The sequence below is a fragment of the Ornithorhynchus anatinus genome, chromosome X1 (assembly GCF_004115215.2).
Source record: "Ornithorhynchus anatinus isolate Pmale09 chromosome X1, mOrnAna1.pri.v4, whole genome shotgun sequence".
Classification (NCBI taxonomy): Eukaryota; Metazoa; Chordata; class Mammalia; order Monotremata; family Ornithorhynchidae; genus Ornithorhynchus; species Ornithorhynchus anatinus.
Genome location: NC_041749.1, coordinates 13,404,688 through 13,429,777, shown reverse-complemented (window position 1 = coordinate 13,429,777; position 25,090 = coordinate 13,404,688). Strand labels below are relative to the sequence as shown.

General features: G+C 51.4%; 1 protein-coding gene across 2 annotated transcripts in view; it reads left to right on the top strand.

Annotated features, from left to right (window-relative positions):
• The first annotated feature begins 1,907 nt into the window (after positions 1-1,907).
• The window catches only part of STRN (striatin), a 97,658-nt gene continuing 74,475 nt past the window's right edge, over positions 1,908-25,090 (top strand). For both annotated transcript variants that reach the window (XM_039910423.1, XM_039910422.1), the window contains exon 1: positions 1,908-1,988. In XM_039910423.1, coding sequence (XP_039766357.1) covers positions 1,941-1,988 — 48 coding nt within the window. In that variant the 5' untranslated portion in view covers positions 1,908-1,940. The remainder of the gene's footprint in view (positions 1,989-25,090) is intronic.

Genomic DNA, 25,090 nt, shown 5'->3' with positions numbered 1-25,090 from the left:
ATGGCAACTAAATAGAATCAAGGCGATTTAGCCCGTTGTGGGCAGGGGACGTGTCGGCTTATTGTTACGGCGTACTCTCCCGAGCGCCTAGTACGGTGCTCCGCACCGGGAAGCGCTCAATAAATACGACTGACCGACTCTCCGCTCCTTAGCCGTTAAGGTTGAGGAGGGCAACCGACACCCGGTGCTTCCAGGTAGAGAGGCCGCGTGGCCTGGTGGGCAGAGCCGGGGCCCGGGAGTCGGGCGACTTGCGTGCTGCGCGAACCTTGGGCAAGTCGCTTAACTTCGCCGTGCCTCGGTTTCCTCATCTACAAAATGGGGATTCCCTACCTGGCGTTAGGGTATCGAAGTGCTGTGGCCAAACACCGCCGAGCGCTGGGGTCTGCACAGGTTAATCAGGTAGGTCACAGTCCGTATCCCACGTGGGGCTCGAGAGGGAGAAAGAAAGAAAGAGAAAGGAGAGGGGTTGAACCCCCATTTTACAGAAGAGGAAATAGGCACAGAGGAGCTAAATGAGATGGTCATCGTGGGATGCTTGTGGGAAGCAGCGTGGCTCAGTGGAAAGAGCCCGGGCTTGGGAGTCGGAGGTCACGGGTTCGAATGCCGGCCCTGCCACTTGTCAGCCGTGTGACCGTGGGCAAGTCACTTCACTTCTCTGGGCCTCAGTGACCTTATCTGGAAATGGGAGATGAAGACTGTGAGCCTCACGTGGACCAACCTGATGACCCTGTATCTCCCCCAGCGCTCAGAAGAGTGCTGCGCACCTAGTCAGCGCTTCACAGATACCAGCATTCTTACGGTCAGGGTCACGCGGCCGGCTCGTGGCAGAGCCGGAATTAGAACCCAGGTCCTCTGACTCTCGGGCCTTGGCTCTTTCCACCGGACCACGCTCCTTGCCCTTCCTACTCAGACGGTGAGCCCAAGGTGGGGCGAGGACCTTGTCCTATCTGATTATCTCCCATCTGCCGGAGCGCTCAGTACAATCCCCGGCACCCGATAAGCGCTCAACAGACGCCACGGTTCTCTCGTCGCAACTGTTGGAAACAAGACGCTGGGCCCGATCGATCACTGGCCTGGCCCGGAGACGGCATTTCTCTAGCGGGGTGTCTAGTTCCCTGAGTCCGGAGTGACGTTTGGGTCCTCGTTCCTCTCAACCTTTGAACCCGCGCGCCGCTCTCCCGACCTCTGGCTTCTCCCTCCCTCCTTCCCCCCGGCTCTCCGCTACTCCGCGGCTCTTCCGAGGGGGCCTTTCCGGAAGAATCTCTAATCTTACATCCCCCGACTGCCACTTCAGTCCCTCCGCTCCACCTGAACACTCGTGAACGATTTTATATACTCTCTTCCTCCCCACCTCTAACTTTTTTTCAAGTGTCTGCCTCCCCCACTAGGTTGTAAGCTCCTTGGGAACCTTGTGGGTGGGGAACGTGTCTTGTTTATTGTTGAACTGTGCTCTCCCAAGACCTTAGTACGGTGCCCTGCGCACAGTAAGCGCTCAATAAATACGCTTGACTGACAGTGGACACTCAGTAAATGCTTTTGAATTTTTTGGGGGGAGGGGCGTTTTCATTTGAGAGGAGAGGGACAGAGCTTGTCTGTGTTAAAGACCCAGCAGGGTTAGGGGAGGTTTCCATCTTTTGACCCTGGGGTGTGTCATCAATAGGACCCGGGCATCCCCCCGTCCCGTCGTAGCCTCTTCCTCGGGGTCGGAGTTGCGGCGCGGGCTACGGAAGGGATGCCCGAGGTTCCATTTCCTAGAATAAAAATATCCCGCCTCCGGCTCTTTTTCCTTTCGTATTGCATTCTGTTTGCACATCCTTAATCTCTCTCCCACTGGGAACGAGATAGTAAGGAAATAGCAAGGACACAGGCACGAAACTGGGTTCGACAGGAAGTGAGTTCTATAGTCACCATGGTAACCGTACCCTGCTCTGCCTTCGCCGATGCCACACTTTCACGTTCAGGAGTCGTCGAGCCCCCGCAGTGATCAGGTAGGGGAAGGTTTTCCCGTCGGGAGAGAGGTTTAGGGGATTTCTTAGATCCGGGACAGAGACGGGATCCGGGCGTTCCCCCCCCCCCCCCCCCCGCCGACCTCCGCGACGCCGTCAGGGTGCGGGTCTGCTAATGCCGTCGTATCGTACTCTCCCGAGCGCTTAGCGCAACGCTCCGCACGTAGTAAGCGCTCAGTCCCGTCCGTCGATTGCCCTCCGAGTCGGAAGCGGGCTATTTTTAGGAGAGGAAACGGAAGTGCCGGCATCCCTTCGAGGGTCCGAGGGCCCGGGATCTCGGCAGGAGGTGGACAGAAGGCACCTCCACCCCGCAGAAGGGGGCTGCGAAGCGACCGAGGAGAGGCCGGGGCCCCGGGCTCATAAAATGGGAATCTCTCATACCGCAGCCCGCGGGAGCGCGAGACGGGCTTTGGATCCCCCGAACGTCTTACCCCGCCGCCGTGGGGGAGCAGACATTTTACGTGGCAGATAGCCGGTGGACTGATGATCCGCCAGCCCAGCATTTCGTCTCCGGGGAGGCAACGAGATCGTTGGGACGGAATTTACTAAGCGCCTACTGCGTGCGAAGCACCGTCTGAAGCGCCGAGAGAGCGCGTATTGACGAGATACAGACGTGGTCCCTGGGCCACAATCTGATTAACTGGGAGGGGATTGTCGAAAGGGAAGGATTTAAAGAAAATAAAGGACAAGGATGATAAATACAGTTAGAGGCAGCGCAGAGTGGCTAGAGAAGTAGGGTTTCAGGCTTACTGAATCACAGAAATTCCGGCCCCGTCCGTGGCCTTCCCCCCGTTCTCAAATTGGAGAAGGCCACGGGCTGCCGGTGTCGGTCCTTCCCGGACTGGAGCGGGCCCGATGGGAGTCCAAAAGGCGGGATTGGCGACGGCGTCTCTCCCTCGCGGGTCGGAGGTCCCGGAGGCCCGCTATTAGGGGCTCCCCCGGCTGCCCTCGGAGTCGTTCCCGGGCTGGAGTAGGGGCCGGGCCGGATGGGGGTCCTGGAGTCAACGTGAGGCTTGTCCTCTCTGATCCTCGTCTTATGCCGTCGAGGGGTTTCCGATCCACGGCGACACCGCGGACGCGTCTCTCCCGGCACGCCCCGCTCTCCATCTGCCGTCGTCGCGGTAGTGGATCCGTAGAGCTTTCTTGGTAAAAACGCGGAAGCGGTTTACCGTTGCGGTAAACTCGAGTCTCCCCCCTCGACTCCCGCGCCGCTCCTGCCCGGCGCAGAGGAGTTTTGACTCGTAACCGATGGCCTCCCGCTCGCTAGCCGCTGGCCAAGCTGGGAATGGAACGGACGGGCCTCCGCTCGACTCTCCCTCCCGTAGCCGAGACCGGTAGGGGACTTGGAAACTCGCCGGGTGCCACCCTGAGGGGGTCCTCTTTGATCCCGACGGTTAGGAATCTACCGTCCCCGGGTGCGTCGTGGGCGGGGAACGTGTCTGCAGACTCTGTTGATCTCTCCTGAGGGCTTAGTAAGTGCTCAATCAATACCACCGATGGAGTGATCCCCAACTCCAGTCACATCAGGAGGGTAACAGGAGATGCTGGGGCCTCCCTTCTGGAAACAGTGAAGATTCAGACTGTTTCTCCACATGCCTTGCAACTGTCCTCCGGTCTCGAAGCCCAGTAGCGAGGAAGGCTGATTGGAAAGGAGAAGGCTCATTAGTCGGGAGGGCAGTTTTCTCCTGTCTTGTCCGTGGCTCCCCGTGGGAACGAAGCCCACAGACGGGCACGAGGGAAATGCCGACCGACCTGTCGCACGATTCTGCTGACGGCCGGGTTGAGGCCCGCTGCCAGCATCCGCTAGGCGGACGGCGCTCTCCGGGGTCTTCCCGACCCCGCGGCAGCGGGTCAGGGTCGGCGGCCGGGAGGAACTCCGTCCGGGCCTCGGATAGCCGATATCTCTGGAGGGGAGCTGATTGGAGGGTACCCACCTGATTCACACGGGCAGAGGGCGTCCGGGGCCGAACGAGATTCTTCGTAGGGAGCTGATTGCGCGGGTGGGAAGAGATCCAAGAGAGCCACCCCCGGTTTGCGGGGGACCCAAACTGGGTGACCTCGTGACGGTTCCTTGGTCCTGATCCCACCGGACTGTGAGCCCCGTGTGGGACGGGGACCGTGCCCAACCTGATCATCTTGTCGGACTCTCCCAAGCGCCCAGGACAGAGCTCTGGACGTAGTAAGCGGTCAAAAAATACCTTCGGTCGATTACCTCAGCGCGTAGGACAGCGCTTGACACACAGTAAGCGCTCAGTCGATCCTTGATCGACCCGTCTACCTCGGACCCCCGGTCGGTGCTTGACACAGAGTAAGCGCTCAACAAGTACTGTAACTATGAGTATTCTTGGGGTGCAGTTGCACGGAGAAGGTCCCGAGTATCGATTAGACTGTGCGCCCGTCAAAGGGCAGGGACTGTCTCTGTCTGTTACCGATTTGTACATTCCAAGCGCTTAGTACAGTGCTCTGCACATAGAAAGTGCTCAGTAAATACTACTGAACGAATGAATGAGTATCCCTAAGACCATCGTGGGGATGTAGGGACCTTTGGATCTGGAGTTTTGCAGGTGTGACGTTCCACCGCCTCAGGAAGAGCCGAGAGGATGCAGAACGTATCTCTCAACGTCCCAGTAGCCTCGGGGCAGGGATTATTCGTTCGTTGGTTCATTAATTCAACAGTATTTCACTTAGCCATTAGCTTGGATTAGCCAGTGAATTAGCCTTTGACCATGGATGAAGGGAGAAGCAGTGTGGCCTAGTGGGAAGAGCACGGGCCGGGGAGTCAGAGGACCCGGGTTCTAATGTCGGCTCCACCATTCGTCTGCTCTGTGATCTTGGGCAAGTCATTTCACTTCTGTGCCTCAGTGTCCTCATCTGTAAAATGGGGTTAAGACCGTCAGCCTCACGTGGGACGTGGACTGTGTCCGACCTGATTATCTTGTATCTACCCCAGTGCGGTGCCCGGCACGTAGACAATGCTCAACGAATAATTTTTTTTTTAAAAAGGAGGGAAGTTATGGCTTTCCTCGTAACTGCAGCTCTGCAGCTGTATTTTAGTATTTGGAAAAACTCATACTTTGGCAGGCCTAGCAAAACTTTTCTCGAACTTTTTTTAAAATCCAGAGAATACAAGTATACTTCAAATACCACTTTGGCCTGGGGTTCTTTGAGAAGTCATAAGATTCATACAGATGCTAACAGGCAGCAGTTTTTCTTCCCCAAGCATCCTAATTCTGTGCTGATTTTTTTTTTTTCCGTAACTGAATGTAATGTGGATTTTTTTAAATAGAGAAAGCTCTGTTTCCTTTATGTAAGTTTGTTATTCTTACAGTAATCCAGCGTATTATTCTCTTCCTTCTCATTTCCTCTCCTACCCGCCTTAGATTTCTGAATGAAGATTTTGCTTTAAGTTTTTGATGCTTTTCAGCATTTTTATTTCCACCATATAAACTGGGAAGTGAGAACGGGTGGGCGTTTTCTGGTTATTAGTAAAATTTTCGAAAAAATTGCCTCTTTTGTTAGGGATCTGTTTACACAGGAAAATCTCTAGATTTAGTCAGAGTAATGTCTTGAAGTGGTCTCTAGACTGTCAAGTCACTGTGAGCAGGGAACATGTCCGCCAACTCTGCTATATTGTACTCTCCCAAGTGCTTAGTGCAGTGCGTTACGCCTAATAATGGCTCAATAGATACCATCGACTGAATGACTGAAGTAGCCCCTTCCTATCTTTTAACTGGTTCCACATTCTTCGGCCTGTCATATCTCGTTTTTCACCGTGAAGCCATTTACCACAAAACGTCGGATTCTTTTCCCTCGACTACCAACGGGGGAATGAAATCCGTTTTTAAAAAATGCTCCCTTTTTTTTGGTGGGTGGTGTCGGAGCATGCCTATCTGATGGCAGACAAATGTCTCGTCAGAAGATAAATCAGTGAATATGGGGCAGCAGTTTCTCGACATTAGAGCTAGTTCCATCCTGAATTTCAACTTTTTCTTCCTAACATCATTCAGTATATTTATTGGGCACCGACCGTGTGGAGATCACCGATCCGGGTGCTCGAGGGAGAGGCTGTGGCCCCGGCCTTCACATTTACAATCTAGTGTTTTAAATGTTTGTTTCCGTTGAACCGAGCAGGAGGCTTTTCAGTCCAGAAGCTGTTGACCGACACTCAATCCTTCCTCCCCCGATTGAAGACAAGACATATCGGAACAGTGCTTGGCACACAGCACGCGCTTCACAAATACCATCATTATTATTACTTGGGTCCGATTCGCCCTGTCTTGATCTTCGCATCTTCCCTTGTACTCTGGTTAGGCAAACGATACAGGGGCGGAATAAGGAGAGAAGGAAATATTTTCAATCAATGCAGTACAACTTGAAAAAACTGCTTCAGCAGACACAGCCTAAATTTCAATATTTTTTCATTGGGATTCCTCAACTCTGTCTTGATTTTTTTTTTTTTTTTTTTGGTTGGCTTGGATCTCCATGTCACTCATCTGGGACTTTAAGAATTATTATTATTATTTTAATGAATTGAACTCTATTTCGGTAGCCGTTTCCCCGAGTAGATCTGCCAAGCCCAAATAACGTGGAGGACCGAGCGAGTATCTTCATCGGGCATCGGCAGGCATCAGTTGCGTGGTTTCTGCCCTTGGGGAGCTTACGCACTAATCGGGGAGACCCGTGTGGATTTCATACCTAAATGATGATGGGTGCGGATGGATTATTTTTCAGGGAGGATTAGTGACACTCATATTTAGCTCGCACAGCGATGACAGACTCAAGCGTGATAGCTGCCAAAACAATTGAAAGACGTCAGCGCAAGTCGGAGGAGAGATTCCGGAGCCCGATTTTTCGATTGTGTGTCGGCAAATAATCGGATGAAATTAAGGTTGAGCCGAAGTGAATTTTCAGGTAAACCATTGACAGTGAGAATGCCGGTCCTTGGAACAGAGATGGTGAGGCTCTCTAATCGTCTCTCTGCCTTTTCTTTCTCTGATGGATCAAGCAGTGGTAAATCTGACTGACTGAATATTATATAGTTCTGACCGTGAGCAGAATCCTGTACTAAACATTTGAGAAAGTACAATAGAGTGGTTGACGTGATCCCTGTCCCCAAGGGGTGCATAATCTCTTGAGGGAGACAGACAGTAACATAAATTCAACTGGGACCCTGCCTGTTGTCGTATTCATATTTTAAGTGTACATGGGTACATGACACCGTGCTAAATACTTCGCCGCCACATCCGTCGGACATCCTCGGAAGTGAAAAAATCAAGGCTGAAGAGCACTTGACCCCTTAATCCTATATTCATTCAACCCTATTGAGCGCTTACCGTGTGCAGATCACTGTACTAAGCGCTTGGGAGAGTACAGTACAACAATAAACAGACACATTCCCTACCCGCAACAGACTCATAGTCCAGAGGAGAGGAGACAGACATTAATACAAATAAAGAAATTACAGATATGTGCATAAGGGCTGTGGGGCTGGGAGGAGGGGGAAGAATGTAATTAAGTAGCAAAGAGTTGTGAGCCCGTCTCATTGGGCAGGGATTGTCTCTATCAGTTGCCGGATTGTACATTCCAAGGGCTTAGTATAGTGCTCTGCACACAGTAAGCGCTCAATAAATACTGTTGAATGAACGAATTAGGAGCTACCGAGGAGGGCACTGAGCAAACTGAAACAAGGAATAGCAGCAACTCCCAAGAAGCAGTCATTTCATTTGACAGCTGAACTGAACCAAATTTGCCGAGCCTTGCTAAGCACGCAATAAGACGTAATGCAAAAAAAATTTTACCTGCCCATAAAGAGGTTTTTTTTGGTTGGCTTTTTACCTAGAGTAGAAATCTACGACGTATATCTTGGGAAAATATATCTGAACCATCTTGGAACCAGGTGAGACTCTTGAGTGGGGGCAAAGCATTTGAAACCTCTATTCCAGTAGTGCTTGGCACATAGTAAGCACTTAATAAATGCCATTATTATTATTATTATTCCGGTCTTCAGATTACGGAAGGATTCCCCTCAAATAGGCCACAACCCAAAGCTGTCACTTCTGTGCCTGGCACCGCCTCCATAGTCCACAGTGGCTAGAGCACGGGCTTGGGAGTCGGAAGGTCCCGGGTTCTAATCCCGGCTCCGCCATCTGTCTGCCGGGTGACCTTGGGCAAGTCAGTTCACTTTTCCGTGCCTCAGTTACCTCATCTGTTTAAAAAAAAAAATGGAGATTAAGGCGGCAAGCCCCATGTGAGCCAGAGATTGTGTCCAAACTGATTACTTTGTATGTCCCCCAGCGCTCAGAAGAGTGCTTGGCCCATAGTAAGCGTTCATCATACCGTACCAAAAAAAAAAAAAGAAGTCGAGGCAGATGGTGTGGGGCCTCTCGGTTCCGTCGCTTCCGTCGCTGGCTGAGGTGGTGGGTGGGGAGAGTCAGCGACAGTCAACCCGGCCAGCTCCGTCCTTAAGGCGCCAACGCCTTGAAGGCCAGCTGCCTGGTCCCCGGGCCGGGAACGTGGACGGGCCGCGGGGCGTCCTGGCAGGTGGCCCCTGGACGAGGCTGGATCCGGCCTGGTTCGGACCACCCACCCTGCGCTTCCCTTTCCTTCCGAATCCTCCCGGAGAGTGTAGGAATCTTCCGGGCGGGGGGGGTGGTGTCTTCGCCCATTGTCTGTCTCCCCGGATTTTCCGAGGGAGTTTTCTGATCTGTTCTGATTGCGTGTCCCGCGTCTTCCGTTCACTTCTTCCGGCAGCCCTGGTCGTGTCGGTGGGTTTAGACAAATCCGCGTTTAATTCTCAGCTACGAGTTCTTCGGTCAACCCGCTTTCCTTTTCAGGGACTTGTACAAAACAGGTCGAATCGGATCGGAAGAGTTTAATTTTTAGAGTGGTCAAAATGATTTTTCCCAGCCCAAGGTAACTTATAGGTCCTTTAAGCTCATTGAGGGCAGGGGACCGGTCTGCCGAGTCACTGTTGTACACTCCCGAGTGCTTAATACAGTGCTCTGCACATAAGCGCTCGATGAATACCATCGACGATCGTTGTTTCCCGATCCTTTCCATATTAAGCTTGCCTATTTTACTTAACCAACGGTATAAGTATTTGAATTTGAGATTCTGTACCCACTCTATCATCTGTTATCTGACACCTGTTTTGGTGCCGATCAGATGGAAGTGTGCAGCTTCTCTACGTGTATTTATCTGTAAGTAGATTTGTACCCCCGTCTGCAACTGTGATACAGAGCTCCTTAGAATATTTTCTTATTCATCACCCACAGTGCGTAGACCAGCGCGTACGTGAACCCTGGTGGAATACCATTTAACTCAAATCTCATAGTTTGGCAAGATGACCACTTTCTAAGTAGGGATGGTGCTTTTCTTTACATTAAAACACTTAACTCATGTCTGCCTGCACTTACGTGACTACCTGTAATTTAATTCTGAATCTCCCTGTAGACGGTAAGCTCCTTGTGGGCGGGGGACTTATCTGCCAACTCTGTTCTGTTGTACTCTCCCAAGCGTGTAGTACACTGCCCTGTGCCCGGTGAGCACTCAATAAATATGATCGATCTTCTCCCGTCTGCTCCTTTAACTATTATGTTGGCCAAGAGAAGCGAAGGAAGCCCCACAGTATTGCTCATTTCCACACGTCTCCCCCCTCTAGTCACTAAGCTCGTTATGGCAGGGAATGTATTTGCTAATTTTGTGGCACTGTGCCCTCCCAAGTGCTTAAAACAGTGCTCTGCATATAGTAAGTGCTCGATAAATACCATTGATTATGGATACCCAAGAAATATAACGGCAACTCATAACCAAGGCCAGAAGCACGTAGCAGATACCCAACAGTTGCAGCGGTTTAGAAAAATTGCATAAGATCGTCTCTCTTTCTTTGAAATATTATAAGACTAGCTGAAATGTTGAAATATCTTGGAGGTTTATTAATCTTTTGTCAGTCAATCCTGTGTACTGAGTGCTTTGACTGTGTGCCGAGCACAAACTAAGCCCCCTTTTTCACTTCATCTCAACTGCTCCCTTTGCTCTTCCCCGCCACCTCACACCACTTATATATGTCTACATCTATAATTCTGTTTATATTGAAGCCGGTTTACGTGTTTTGATGTCTGTCTCCCCCTCTCCCCCGAACTGTGAGCACAGTGTGGGCAGGGATTGTCTCTCTTTATTGCTGAATCGTGCTTTCCAAGCGCTTAGTACAGTGCTCTGCACACAGTAAGCGCTCAGTAAATACGACTGAATGAACGAACGAATGAACTGTACTAAGCACTTGAGAAAGTACAATATAACAGGGTCGGTAGACGCGTTCTGTGCCCACAGATAGGCTCGTTTTGGACAGAGAATGGGTCTGCCAACTCTGTTGTATTCGCCCAAATAATAATGTTGGTATTTGTTAAGCACTTACTCTGTGAAGAGCACTGTTCTAAGCACTGGGGGAGATGCAGGGTCATCAGGTTGTCCCGCGTGAGGCTCACGGTCTTAATCCCCATTTTAGAGATGAGGGAACTGAGGCACAGAGAAGTGAAGTGACTTGCCCACATAGTACAGTGCTGTGCCCAGAGTAAGTGCTCAAAAGATACCACTGAGGCTCGATGATGACGATCATAAGGAGCTTACAGTCTAGAGGTGAATCCCTCCCTTGTCTCTTCTGGTCTACGGACGCGCAGATCAGGGGCTCACCGTTCACTTTACGTAACGATACATCATATATTATTTTAGGTGCCCGATCACCCAGATCAAGGTTGCTTAACCTTAAGTCTTAAAAAAGACCGTGAGTGGACTTTCGGTATCAAGCTTGGATTGCAGCCTCAGCTCAGTTCGAGGGTGGAACCAAGAAAATAACTCTCTCCAAGATCGGTGCATCATTTTCTCGGAGGTTTTGTCTAACAGGTTTGCCTTGGTTAAATGAATCCAACTCAGACCAGGCTTTGTAATCGCTTAAATATTTACCAAACAAAATTTGGATTGAAGAATCTTTAACATCACTCTAGGCAGGGAGGCTTTTGTTTCAAGAGATAGGTGGGGCGATGTAGCTGGTTTGCGCCAAAGAGTAAATAAAAAATGAATAGAGACCCTCCTGAATTTTGAGCATTTCAGGAAAAAAAGAGGGTCTAACCGCCGTCGGCCAAGAGCTGTCGGTTCAGCCAAGGTTACTGACGCCTGCGCAGGTTCCCAGGCATAAGAAGGGCCCGAGTCAAGACTGAAATATTATTCCAGATGCAGAGAATACCAGCGGAGAGACGTGATGACTGAGGTGTGTGGAATGGTATTTTAAACCACAGAAGGTAAAGTCTGCCCGAGTCAAGTTTGCCTCCCACTTACCTTGTGGTGGCCACGTGGAAGGAAGCGCCAAGGCTCTCACCTGAGTGAACGAGATGGAAGAATTTTCAGACGGAACCCCAGTTTAGATCACCCTCACCTCCTTTTTACCTCAGCAGGGAGAAAAGGGCCACACCACATGGCCTCAAAGTCTTCCAGAAGAGATAATAATAATAATAACGTTAGTATTTAAGCGCTTACTATGTGCAGAGCACTGTTCTAAGTGCTGGGATAGATACAGGGTAATCAGGTTATCCCACGTGAGGCTCACAGTTAATCCCCATTTGACAGATGAGGGAACTGAGGCCCAGTGAAGTGACTTGCCCACAGTCACCCAGCTGCCAAGTGGCAGAGGTGGGATTCGAACCCATGACCCCTGACTCCCAAGCCTGGGCTCTTTCCACTGAGCCACGCTGCTTCTCTTAGATAATAGTAATAATAATGTTGGTATTTGTTAAGCGCTTACTGTGTGCAGAGCACTGTTCTAAGTGCTGGGGTAGGTGCAGGGTAATCAGGTTGTCCCACGTGAGGCTCACAGTTAATCCCCATTTTACAGTTGAGGTAACTGAGGCACAGAGAAATTAGGTTCTTATCCATCATTTCTTTCGGTTACTGGCTGTCTCTACACCGTAAGCTCGTTATGGGCGGGGAAGGTGTCTACCAACTCTCTTCCATCGGACTCTGTCAGGCGCCGAGGACGGTGCTCTGCACAACTAAGCGCTCAGTAAACGTCATCGATTCTGGAGCAGAGAAGTCACCAGCGGCGCGAATCGGAGCAGCGCGTCGGGCTTTTTCCAGAGTTCTCCCTGAGGAAAACTCAGCTCTGCCCCGAGTGTGGATGAAACCCGTCCGTTTGGATTATGCCATTTTTCCTTCTCATCCATTCAGTCGTATTTATCGAGCGCTTACTGTGTGCAGAGCACTGTATTAAGTGCGTGGGAGAGAACAATACAATAAGCAGACACGTTCCCTGCCTACAACGAGCCTACAGTCTGGAGGGGAGACAGACATTAAATAGAAAATAAATAAATGACAGATATGGACATTAGTGCTGTGGGGCTGGGAGGGGGGATGAATAGAGGGAGCAAGTCAGCGTGATGCAGGAGGGAGTGGGAGAAGAGGAAAAGAAGGTTTAATCAGAGAAAGTCTCTTTCCTTCCCTACCGTTCTCTTGCCAGCTTTTTAGCCAAGCCTGTTGTTTGAAAGGTTTTTAAAGCGCATTGCTTTGGTATCTGACCGTGCCGTCTCACAGTTGAGAAAAATGCAGAACGTAATATACAGTCTTGAAAATATTGAGGAAGCTTAAATCCCAGGAGTGCAGATGATCATCAGCACAGAAACAAAAATAAACTATCCTGATTATTTAACCTTATAATCAGTAATTGCGGGCATATGGAAATAAAGCATTTTGGTTTTGCAATACCGTCTGCATTTTTGGGATATTTTTGTGTTCCGTGACAGCTCCTCTCTTAAACGTAAGCGCCGTGACCGGTTTCTTATGTGAGGTTGGGTTTTCACCCAAGCTTTATGTAACACGTAGACTTGATTGTCCATCGTGTTAAAAGCCTTAAGAGTAGGTTTGCTGCTTTGCCCGCTTTTAACTTTGATCCTGGTGGTTTGCTGGGGAATAATAGTGAGGAGGTTACCAAATTAACACTCTATCGATTCCTTCAACTAGCCTGTGACTTGGCCACAGATTGCTTTTCGTCACAGATCGGTCGGAGGGAGATGAGATAGCAAATCTGCACTGTATCTGTGACCCCTGGGGTTATCGGAATGTCAGGTTTTCTAAAGTTGAACTGTCGCTGCTCTGGTGTCCAAAATTGGACTGTTGTGACCCACTCGTGATAAAATACTTTTCCTTATTGATCCAGAAGTGCTGGGGAATTTGGAGATACTTAGATATTTAAAATAATAATTGTTCACCCCATCAGACCGTAGGAAATAATTCCTGTCCTCACTAGGAAGGAGTTGCCGCTCTTCTCCACAGCAACCGCCGTGTATTTTTTTTTTAACGTGTGTGTCAAGCGCTTACTATGTGGCAGGCAACAGACAAGTGGCGGAGCTGGGATGAGACTAATATAATACTGATGATATTTGTTAAGCGCTTACTATGTGCCAAACGCTGCCCAGATCCTTCTGCCTCCCAACCCCGTGCTCTTTCCACCTGCCCATGCTGCTTCTCACGGTACTGGGGTGGATGTGGTGCTCGGGCAAATATGGAATTGTGAGCTCCTTCACTCGATTGTAAGCTCCTCGATCACAGGGATCGTGAGTCCCAACCCCATCGTGTTGTGCCTCAGTTTCCTCATCCGTAAAATGAAAATGAAATACGTGTCCTTCCTCCTACTTAAGGATGATGATGATGGTATTTAAGCGCTTACTATGTGCTAAGCACTGTTCTAAGCGATGGGGTAGGTACGAGGTTATCAGATTGTCCCATGTACGGCTCACGGTCCGAATCCCCATTTTACACTGAGGCACAGAGAAGTGAAGTGACTCAGCACAAGTCACACAGCTGACAAATGGCGGAGCCGGGAATCGAACCCATGACCTTTCGTTCATTCAATGGTATTTATTGAGCGCTTACTATGTGCAGAGCACTGTACTAAGCGCTTGGAATGAACAAGTCGGCAACAGATAGAGACGGTCCCTGCCGTTTGACGGGCTTACGGTCTAATCGGGGGAGACGGACAGACGAGAACGATGGCGATAAATAGAGTCTGACTCCCGAGCCCGGCCTGTCTCCACTGAGCCACGCTGCTTCTCTAACAGATACCAACATTATTATTATTAGGGCGGGAGAGGCGTAGAAGTGGCACTGGGGTGCGCGATGGCTTCCTTGGCCATTCTGTTCAGAGTAGGGCGGGAGAGGCGAAGAGATGACAGTTTTGGTCTGGCGGCCTAGATCCCGATGCCGGAAAACAGCGGGCAGGTGGAGACTGCTGCCCGCAGCCGGAACCAGCTCACACCACTCGCCTGCGTGGAGTCCCTTCCTCCAAACCACGGAGTCCCTGGTTTGAAAAATCGATGGGCTCTTAGCCTCCAGTTCCCGGCCCGTAATGAGCTTACGGTCTAGAGGGGGAGACGGAAGTTAGTGCGGATAGATGATTCGTCGTATATCATTTAAAGGTAAATGCTGCGGGGGTGGGACGAATAGCAGATATCCACAGGTCACAGATCCAAGTGCACAGACCACGCAGAGGGGAGAGAGAGCCGGGGGAAACGGGGCCGGGGAAGGCCTCTGGACGGTATCCGGGCTCATTCTGAAGTAGAGCGTCTGCTAATTCATATGGATCGACTAGAGGTCACGGCAGTTCAGTTCCTCTGAAACTACCTCCGGCTGCCATTTGGGCCCGACTTACCTCCCGGATGCCGAAACCTGGGAAGCGGAGGCCGAAGTGGAATCGCATCTCCGACGGTGACCCCTCCTACACCCCAGAGAGGCGATGTCCACTAGGAGATCCGACATCCTTTTCCTCCTGGGAGGGGGCCGCCTTCCCACGTTCTCACACGTTAGCCCCCCGCTGCACCATCGCCTCGGGTCCCGAACTCTCCTCCCGTTCATTCGATGGTATTTATTGAGCGCTTACTATGTGCGGAGTACTGTACTAAGCGCTTAGAATGGACATATCGGCAACAGATAGAGCCGGTCCCTGCCCATCGACGGGGCTTACAGTCTAATCGGGGGAGACGGACAGACAAAAACAATAGCAGTAAATAGACTCAAGGGGATGTGCATCTCATTAAAACAGTAGCAATAAATAGAATCGAGGGGATGTACATCTCATTAACACAATAAATAGGGTAATAAAAATAATATATACAAATGAGTGGACGAGCACAGTGCTGAGGGGAGGGGGAAGGGAGGGGAGGGGAGTCAGGGGTGTCACGTTTGCTGTTCCTTCACCGCTACCCCAATTCCCCAGCCATCCGGTCTTTCTGAGAGCGAGAGTGCATCCTGGCTCCAGGTGGGAAAAACTCAGCCCTCCGGATAAGGGAATTCGCTCCATTCTCACCCGGGATAGAGACGAGGGTTTTCTTCCCATTTCTTGGTCATCCAGGAAATGTCGATTAGACCGTAAGCCCATCATTGAGAAGCAGCGTGGCTCGGTGGAAAGAGCCCGGGCTTGGGAGTCAGAGGTCCATAGGTTCGAATCCCTGCTCTGCCGCTTGTCGGCTGTGTGACTGTGGGCGAGTCACTCGCTTCTCTGGGCCTCGGTGACCTCCTCCGGAAAATGGCGGGCCCCACGTGGGACAACCTGATCACCTTGTATCCCCCCAGCGCTTAGAACAGTGCTTGCCACATAGTAAACACTTAAATGCCAGCATTATCATTATCAAAGAGAAACCGGCTTTAAAGCGCTCGGGCCCCTTGCCCCCTCCTACCTCACTCGGCGGCTGCTCTCCCACGACATCCCGGCCTGCACGCTTCGCTACTCTAATGCCAACCTTCTCACCGGACCTTAATCTCGTCGGTCTCACTGCCGACCTCTCACCTGCGTCCCGCCTCCGCCCGGGAAGGCCCCGCCCTCTTCGTGTGTGGAAAAACGATTACTCTCCCCCCACTCCGAAGCCTTACCGAAGGCACGTCTCCTCCAAGAGGCTTCCCCCCGGCTCATTCCCTCGTTTCCTTCTGCGTCGCCCTGATTTATCCACCCCTCAGCCCCGCAGCACTTACGTACGTCTCCGTAACTTATCTATATCCATATCTGTCTCCTCCTTTAGACTGTAAGCTCTTTGCGGGCGGGGAAGATGTTTACCGACTCTGTCGTGGTCTCCCAAGCGCTCGGTACAGTGTTCTGCACACGGTGAGCGCTCAGGAAATACGATCGATTAGCGCAGTAAGAACCCCGAGTGCCGCTGGCATTGGAATGCACTCCCACTGCCCCGGGAAACTCTCACAACTCACGCTTCGTATGGATGACTGGGCTGAAGGATTCGCATTCAGGATGAGACTGAAGTGATGGTCACCCGCTCGGCGGACGCTGGTCAGACTCTCCGCTCTGTACATAGTAAGCGCTCGATAACTACTATTGAATGAATGAATGGTCGGGCCCAAATAGCCCGTCAGTCTGCGCCAGGAACATCCAGTCCATAAGCAGACTAAACACCGTCACGGAATTCGGTCACCTAGACCGCATACTGTCCAACGCTGCGGCCCCAGACAAGTAAATGGAATGAAGAAGGTGAGCACGTCCCTCGGGAGACGGCCCGAACGGGTGCGGCCGGAGCGGCACGCTTAGTAAAGTAGCAAACGTGGTATTTAGTAAGCTGGGATCGTGTGCTGAACGCCGTACTGAGCACTAGGAGAGACTACGCGGGTGGGAGTTAGAGCCGGGGCCTCAGACCAACCTGAAGGCCTTCTCGTTGGTACTGCCGAGGTGGGTAGACGAGAAGCAGCGTGGCTCAGTGGAAGGAGCCGGGCTTGGGAGTCGGAGGTCGTGGGTTCGAATCCCTGATCCGCCCCTTGTCGGCCGTGTGACTTGGGGCAACTCACTTCACTTCTCTGAGCCTCAGTGACCTCATCTGGAAAATGGGGATGAAGACTGGGGAGCCCCACGTGGGACAACCTGATCACCTCGTATCCCCCCCCAGCGCTTAGGACGGTGCTTTGCACATAGTAAGCGCTTAACAAATGCCATCATTATTATTATTACTTGACCTGAAACCAACCCCTACAGGGGCCTCTTCCAACTCCCTGAATCTTTCCATTAGCTTCACCAAGTGCTCAGCACAGTGCTCTGCACGCATTAAGTAGTCAGCGAATCGTACTTTTTGAGCGCTTACTGTGTGCGGAGCACTATATCACGCTTCGGAAAATACAGCGTAACAAAAAACAGACACATTCCCTGCCCACAACGAGCTTAGAGTCTGTTTTTTTAAGCGTTTACTTTGTGCCAAGCACTGTAGTCAATAAATACCATTGATGGATTGAGAATACCCGTAAGGAAATATTGTTCCAGTGGTCTAACTATAGATAAACACAATAAAACATTTGGCTTAGTGACAGGAAACAATTTCTGTTAAATCTATTAGATTTTGGAGCGGTTTCTCAAGGGAAATGAGGAAATGTTATGGAATAATTGACTCATAAGCCCAGAAGACGACTTCAGAAAGTTCTGTCTATTGAGTAATTTTAAATTTGGAGAAAACACTTAAAAAAAAAAAACCAACTTGCACCCGACTATATGGAAACATTTCTTTTTTCCCTGTGTGATTTTTGCCACAAACGACCACTTGTTAGTTCTATTCAGAATTTATTATTTTGATCAGAAAAGACATTGCCGAATGCTACTCACTATATGGAAACATTTATTTTTTCCCTGTGTGATTTTGCCACAAACGACCACTTGTTAGTACTATTCAGAATTTATTATTTCGATCGGAAAAGACATTGCCGAATGCTACTCAGGGCCAATAAACTTTCAGCTCGTGGTTATTGGTTCAAGTTATTCAGAAGCACAAATGTGAAAAATATTTGTATGTGTAGAGAACCTGCCAATTACCCGTAGGCCGGCCGCGTATTCTTCTCCAGTGCAGAAACTGTACTTGTTTGGACTAATATTTGTTTGTTGTACCGTATAAGTAGGAGAGGTTCTTTCTGGAACAAGATACAGACATGTTGCAAACCGAATAACTAGCAACCAGCTAACCGCACTGATGAGGACGGGAAAAACATGGATGGAAAGAGCCCGGGCTTGGGAGTCAGAGGTCTTGGGTTCTAATCCTGGCTCTGCCGCTTGTCAGCTGTGTGACTGTGGGTAAGTCACTTCACTTCTCTGGGCCTCAGTTCCCTCATCTGTAAAATGGGGATTAACTGTGAGCCTCACGTGGGATCACCTGATGACCCTGTATCTCCCCCAGCGCTTAGAACGGTGCTCTGCACATAGTAAGCGCTTAACAAATACCAACATTATTATAACTGAACCCTTATAATGATAATTGTGGTATTTGTCAAGCGCCTACTCCGGGCCAGGCTTTGGGGTGGATACAAGCAATTGGGGTTGGACGCAGTCCCTGTCCCACATGAGACTCCCAGTCTCAATCCCCATTTTACACATGAGGGAACTGAGGCCCAGAGAAGTGAAGCGACTTGCCGAAGGTCGCACAGCAGACAGGACCTCCTTTACTACTCCCCAAGTAGACCGTGAGCCCGTCACTGGGCGGGGATTGTCTCTATCTGTGGCCAAATTGTACATTCCAAGCGCTTAGTCCAGTGCTCTGCACATAGTAAGGGCTCAATAAATGCTATTGAATGAATGAAAGCGGTAGAGCCAAGATTAGAACCCGTGACCTCCCGCCTCCCAGGCCAGCGCGCCGTCCACAGCGCCGTGCTGCTTCTGCCGCTCTTAGATAATCTTGGTACCTCATCTTCCACGTCGGTTGTGTCGTCTTCCCGACCTCAAGATTGGAGGGACTTGAGATCCTTCCAAGTTTGGGGATGGTCAGGCTTGAGTTGGGCCCCAGCGTCTGCTTCCGCTCACCTCGAGACAGGCTAGCAGACCGCAGAGTGCCGGAGAAAAGCACAGGCAAGGGAGTGGATGACCCAGAAAGCATGTAATGGGAGAATCAGTTTCCGAGCAATTACGCGTTGGCAAAAAGGAGAGCTCCCTGAGGGATTACGGGGAGCCTGGAAGTTGACGTAGAACAAATGTTCGAACACTTAAAAAAAAGGTGAGGTCTCATCGGGCCACAGTTGATTATAAGTAAAGGAGACTCGGCGTGGCCTTGCCTGGATGCCGAAAGGCCGGCGCGGGACAACTGCCGTCTGGGTCAGCGTCCCTGACTGCGGTCACCCTCGAGAGAGGGGGTTTGAAAGGCAGGGCAAGTGCAGGCTTTCAGACCCTCTGAGTTTTTTTTTTCCCCCCTTTTCCAACCGCCACTCCACTCAAAGAGCATCTCCTTTCCAAGAGAGTGGGTCAAGAAGGCGTTCTGCTCTACCAAGGGATTCTGATGCTTTTAGTTCTGAGACCAAGCCTCTTTCTCTCCTCTCTGCAACTTGAATCCCATTCACCTGTTCCCCTCTCCCGCCCCACGAGGAAGCAGAGGACAAGATAAATAAATTAAGCGCGTCTTCAGACCTAGAACAGGTGCTTATTCGTTCCCTCAATAGTATTTATTGAGCGCTTACTCTGTGCAGAGCACTGGACTAAGCGCTTGGAATGGACAATTCGGCAACAGATAGAGACCATCCCTGCCCAGTGACGGGCTCACGGTCTAACCGGGGGAGACGGACGGACAGAAACAAGACAACGTAATCACGATAAATAGAATCAAGGGGACGGACACCTCATTAACAAAATCAATAGGGTCATAAAAGTATATACAGATGAGCACAGTGCTAGGGGGAGGGGGGAGGAGCAGAGGGAAAGGGGGTGCTTAGAGGGACAATGCTCGTTCGTAAATAAGAGGGAAAACTGAACCCCAACAACCCTGTAGCCCCATTTTTAAATGGTCCCTCATCCCGCAGACCAGCCTTCCCTCCGTACTTACCTTGAGGGGTCTTGGGTCTTTCTGCAGCTTGCAACTCCTTTCAAGCTTCTCATCTTTCGCTTGGGCCGGCAGGCCATTCAGATGTTCCATCTACAGCCGCAGATCTTATCCTTCTATTTTTTTCTCCTTCATCTTCATCCATTAGGATCGATGTGAGGCAGGACAGTTGCGACGGGGTTCTCCAAGCGCTGTGGTCGTTGACGGAAGCAGAACGAAAGGCTGACGGATCACTGGTGTAAATCGGCTAGACCTAGAGCTCTCTTCAAGGGTCTCCGGTCCGGGCTCTGCACCCCGAATTGCAATTATCATCAGGTGGCGTTCTGCGGAAGCCGTTGAGGCGGGTGACTAGTGAATCAGGAACCAGGGTGAAAATTGGGCCATTTCCAAACCAGAAATGGTAGATGCAAGAATTCAGTGGAGCTGTGCGAGCTTCAGTCACTCCCTTGTTTTGAGAGCTCTACGGAGTCCTATCAACTTGTCATAACAGGCCACCGTCAGGACATTTGGCAGGGCCGGGCAGAGTCACCGCGAGCGGCTCCCTGCAAGTGACCAATACATCAATCTGCAGAAAACAACACCTCGCAATACCTCGTGACTCAGACCGAATCGAGTTTTACAGAAACGCGCATCGTGACGTGCAGCTCAGGTTATGGAACATGTGAAGCAGGGTGTCGGAGTGGAAGATGTCCACGGCTCTGCAGACCGTCACAAAAGGAAGGACTCGTGTGCGCCGTTCAGCGCATGTGGCCCTAGACGTGTTTCCGCACCACCTCTACAGAGGGAATGAATGATGGCATTTGTTAAGCGCTTACTATGTGCAAAGCACTGTTGTAAGCACTGGAGAGGATACGAGGTGATCCCACGTGGGGCATACAGTCTTAATCCCCCTTTTCCAGTTGAGGTCACTGAGGCGAAGTGAAGTGACTTGCCCACAGTCACCCAGCTGCCAAGTGGCAGAGCCGGCATTCGAACCCATGACCTCTGACTCCCAAGCCCGGGCTCTTTCCACCGAGCCACACTGCTTCCCATCCCCATCTTCACATAAAAAGGTGAAAGATCAGATTGCGGCAGCTATCGAGGCGTCATCACTCTCTGTGTACCGTGTACTCTGTCTCCCCCGATTAAGACTGTAAGCCCGTCAGTGTGCGGGGTCTGTCTCTGTCCGTTGACGATTCGTACATTCCAAGCGCTCAGTACAGTGCTCTGCACATAGTAAGCGCTCAATAAATACTATCGAACGAATGAATGAATCACTCTCCGTGTACTGGATCGGCAATTGGGGAATACCGCCGACTGGCAGTCGGTCGATCCATCATAGTTATCGAGCGCGTCCTGTGTGCAGAGCGCCTGCACCTAAGCACTCGGGAGAGTACAGAGTAACAGAAAAACAGACACGTTCCCTGCTCGCCACGAGACCAGACACTCCTAGGATCTCAGTGTGACTTCAGACCAGTGTGGCACAGCAGACACGTCCTTTAAGTCACTTGAGATGCCAGAAACAGCACCAAGTCTCTCTCCAATTTTCACACGGCGTGGGAAGGCTGTTGATGTCACCAGTAGCTCTGGACTCTGCAAATCGGAGAGGAGATTGGGCCGCTCCGCAAGGCAGGCTGAGATTCCGAGTCGTCTTCCCGCCGGCTTGGTCGGTCGGTGGTTTCAAAGCCGGGAGTGCTCGGTCCCATCCCTCCCCCGTCGCCGACGGGGAAGAGCCGGGTGGCGTCGTGGGCCCGGTCCTCTTCGGATCATTCCGGGAGTCCCGCCCGAGGATGCGAGAGGGGACCTGGATGTAGGCGTTAGAGCGCCCTTTGGTTCGTTTTCCCCCAACTTCACACTGCCCAGGTCACGTCCCTCCTACGGTACGTGAATTCGGGGATACGTGACGCACCGACGGGTTGCAGACTCCGGGATCCATCCCCGCCCTCACCACCACGTCCGATGGTGGCCGGTAAATCGATTTCCTCCCTGCGTAACTCGGATCCCGCTCTTCTGTCTTGGGGCGGTTTGGCCAGGCGCCCTCTCGAGTTTTGGTTCCCTCCTGCCAGCGGGAAGCGGGTAGGAAACCAGTGCCGGGGTCTCTCGCCCCAGGTGGCAGGGGGCCGGTTTGGTTTCACCTCCGCCTCCCTCCTCGGCCTACTCCGACGTCTCCTCGGCCTCCGCGGGGCGTTCCGGCCGCGGTGGCCGCTCCAGATTGTCGGGTGCCCCGGAAAATCCTGGCTGGCGCACGAGGCCGGCGCCTCCTCGCTACATCTTCTCACGGCCGTCGGCCCCTGGGGGAGCCGTGCCCGGTCTCCACGGTGAGGGCTGCGGCCGCACCCTGGAGAGAAGAAGCCCACCGGAAGATTGAAGTCCCCTTGGGACTCAGAGGTATTTATCGAGCGCTCGCTGTGCGTAGAGCGCACCGCGAAGCACTCGGGAGAGCACGCTATAACAGAGTCGGTAGACACGTTCGCTGCCCGCGGCCAACTTTTAGGCTGTAGAGGGAAAGGTCCATTCATTCATTCAGTCGTATTTATTGAGCGCTTCCTGTGTGCGGAGCCGACTCGTGTCGGAAAGTACAGTTTGACATCAGAGACGATCCCTACCCGTGAACGGGCTCCCGGTCTAGAAGGGGGAGACGGACAACGAAACAGGTAGACGGGCGTCGGTACCGTGGGAAGCAGCGGGGCTCAGCGGAAAGAGCCCGGGCTCGGGAGTCAGAGGTCATGGGTTCCAATCCCGGCTCTGCCGCTTGGCCGCTGTGTGACTGTGGGCAAGTCGCTTCACTTCTCGGTGCCTCAGTGGCCTCATCCGATTAGACCGTAAGCCCGTCAGGGGGCAGGGACTGTATCTGCTGCCGACTTGTACGTTCCAAGCGCTTAGTACAGTGCTCTGCACATAGTAAGCACTCAATAAATACTACTGATGCAAGAATCTGTAAAATGGGGATTAACTGTGAGCCCCACGTGGGACAACCTGATGACCCCGTATCTCCCCCGGCGCTTAGAACAGTGCTCTGCACATAGTAAGCGCTTAATACCAACGTTATTATTACCGTCAAAATAGAGAAATAGAACCGTAGATAAGTACACATCATGAATAAAATGAATAGAGCAATCAGTATGTACAGATAGAGACAAGTGCCGAGGGGAGGAGGGCAGAGGGAGGGAGTCGGGGCGATGCGGAGGGGGGAGGAGGGGCAGAGGGAAAGGGACGGCGCAGTCCGGGAAGGCCTCCTGGAGGAGGGGAGCGCTCAGGGGGGCTTTGGAGAGGGGAAGAGTGCTGGTCAGGCCCAGGAAAAGACCGAGACTGGGGGAGGGGGTGATGCAGTGAAACACCCTGGGGGATAAATGGTTGGAACTGGCAAAAAGCGACGAGAACGAAAGTAATAATAATATTCATTCATTCATTCATTCAATAGTATTTATTGAGCGCTTACTATGTGCAGGGCACTGTACTAATGTTGGTATTTGTTAAGCGCTTACTATGTGCAGAGCACTGTTCTGAGCGCTGGGGGAGATACAGGGTCATCAGGTTGTCCCACGTGAGGCTCACAGTTAATCCCCATTTTACAGATGAGGGGACTGAGGCCCAGAGAAGTGAAGTGACTTGCCCACAGTCACACAGCTGACAAGCGGCAGAGCCGGGATAAGTAGCCAGGGCAAAGCAGGATGGCTCTCAGCCATCTGGGGGTAAGGAGGAGGGGCCGGATCCCGGGCATCTGACCGGCGAGATGATCCCGGCCTGGGAAAAAAAAAAAAGCCGTGGTTGATGGGGTTGTACTCTTCCAAGCACTTAGGATAGTGCTCTGCAAACAGTGGACGCTCAGGAATCATTCATTCGATCGTATTTATTGAGCGCTTCCTATGTGCAGAGCACTGGACTAAGCGCTTGGAACGGACAGTTCGGCAACAGATAGAGACGATCCCTGCCCGTTGACGCCAAGGGGTGATCGAATAAACTTTCCGTGAAGCTGTCACCTTGTAGCGTTTCAGTAGCGTTTGCCGGGAGGGTTATGGAGACCAGAGCTCGTGGGGCAGTTTGATGATCGATCGGTCGTATTCGTTGAGCGGCTGCTGCGTGCAGAGCACTGTACCGAGGGGTTGGGAGAGGACCAAATACCTGATTTGGTAGGTTCCATGCGGACGAGGAGCTTCCGGTCTAGAGGCGGAGACAGACTTAAAATAAGTCTTAAAATAAGTTCTGATTACGTACACGAGGCCGAGAGGAATCGGTTGCAGATCCAAGCCTGAGAACGATGCAGAACGGGGAGGGGGTGGCAGAGTGGATAGAGCACGGGCCTGGGACGCGGGAGGTCGTGGGTTCTAATCCCGGCTCCACCGCTTGTCTGCTGGGACAAGTCGCTTCACTTCTCCGTGCCTCCGTCACCTCATCTGTAAAACGGGGATTGAGACCGTGAGCCCCATGTAGGACGAAGAACTGTGTCCAACCACGTTAGTTTTTCCTACCCTGGTGCTTAGAACAGTGCTTGACACATAGTAAGCGCTTAACAGTTACATCCCGACTGTTGTTGTTATGACGGAGAGGTCATTGGGAAAAGAGAATCATTTACGTAGAGTCAGATTTCTACCTGTGACCGTGGTGGTGGGCTGCATGAAAGTCAAAATAATAATAATGTTGGTATTTGTTAAGCGCTTACTATGTGCAGAGCACCGTTTTAAGCGCTGGGGGAGATCCGGGGTCATCAGGTTGTCCCACGTGGGGCTCACGGTCTTCATCCCCATTTGACAGATGAGGGAACTGAGGCACAGAGAAGTGAAGTGACTTGCCTGCAGTCACACAGCTAAGTGGCAACTTCTATATCCCCCCTCCAGACTGTCAGCTGCTTGTGGGCAGGAGACGTGTCTACTAACTCTATTATATTGTGCTCTCCCAAGCACTCAGTACAGTGCTCTGCTTAAAGAAAGCGCTCAGAAAATATGATTACTGGCCTGATTGGTTACTTCTAGTCTTGCTCACCTGTATTCCACTGAGAACCGGGATTTTATTTAGCGCGCTCTGTTGCCCCAGCTCTGTGAGAGATGCCATTTTCTAGGTTTTTCTGTTTAACAACTTCAGGCTTTGCTGATCTTTTCCCCCCAATGAATCGGTGGACGTTGGTTTGAGTACAAGGTTAATTTCGTTTGACATTCACAGATCCTGGAAGGTTTTTTTTCTTTTAAAAGGCCGGCTAATTTGCTGATATTATTTATTCTCTATACTCCCACGCTGCGTATCGATCATGATTTCATTGACTCCTGTCGTTTTATACACATTCTCCGAATA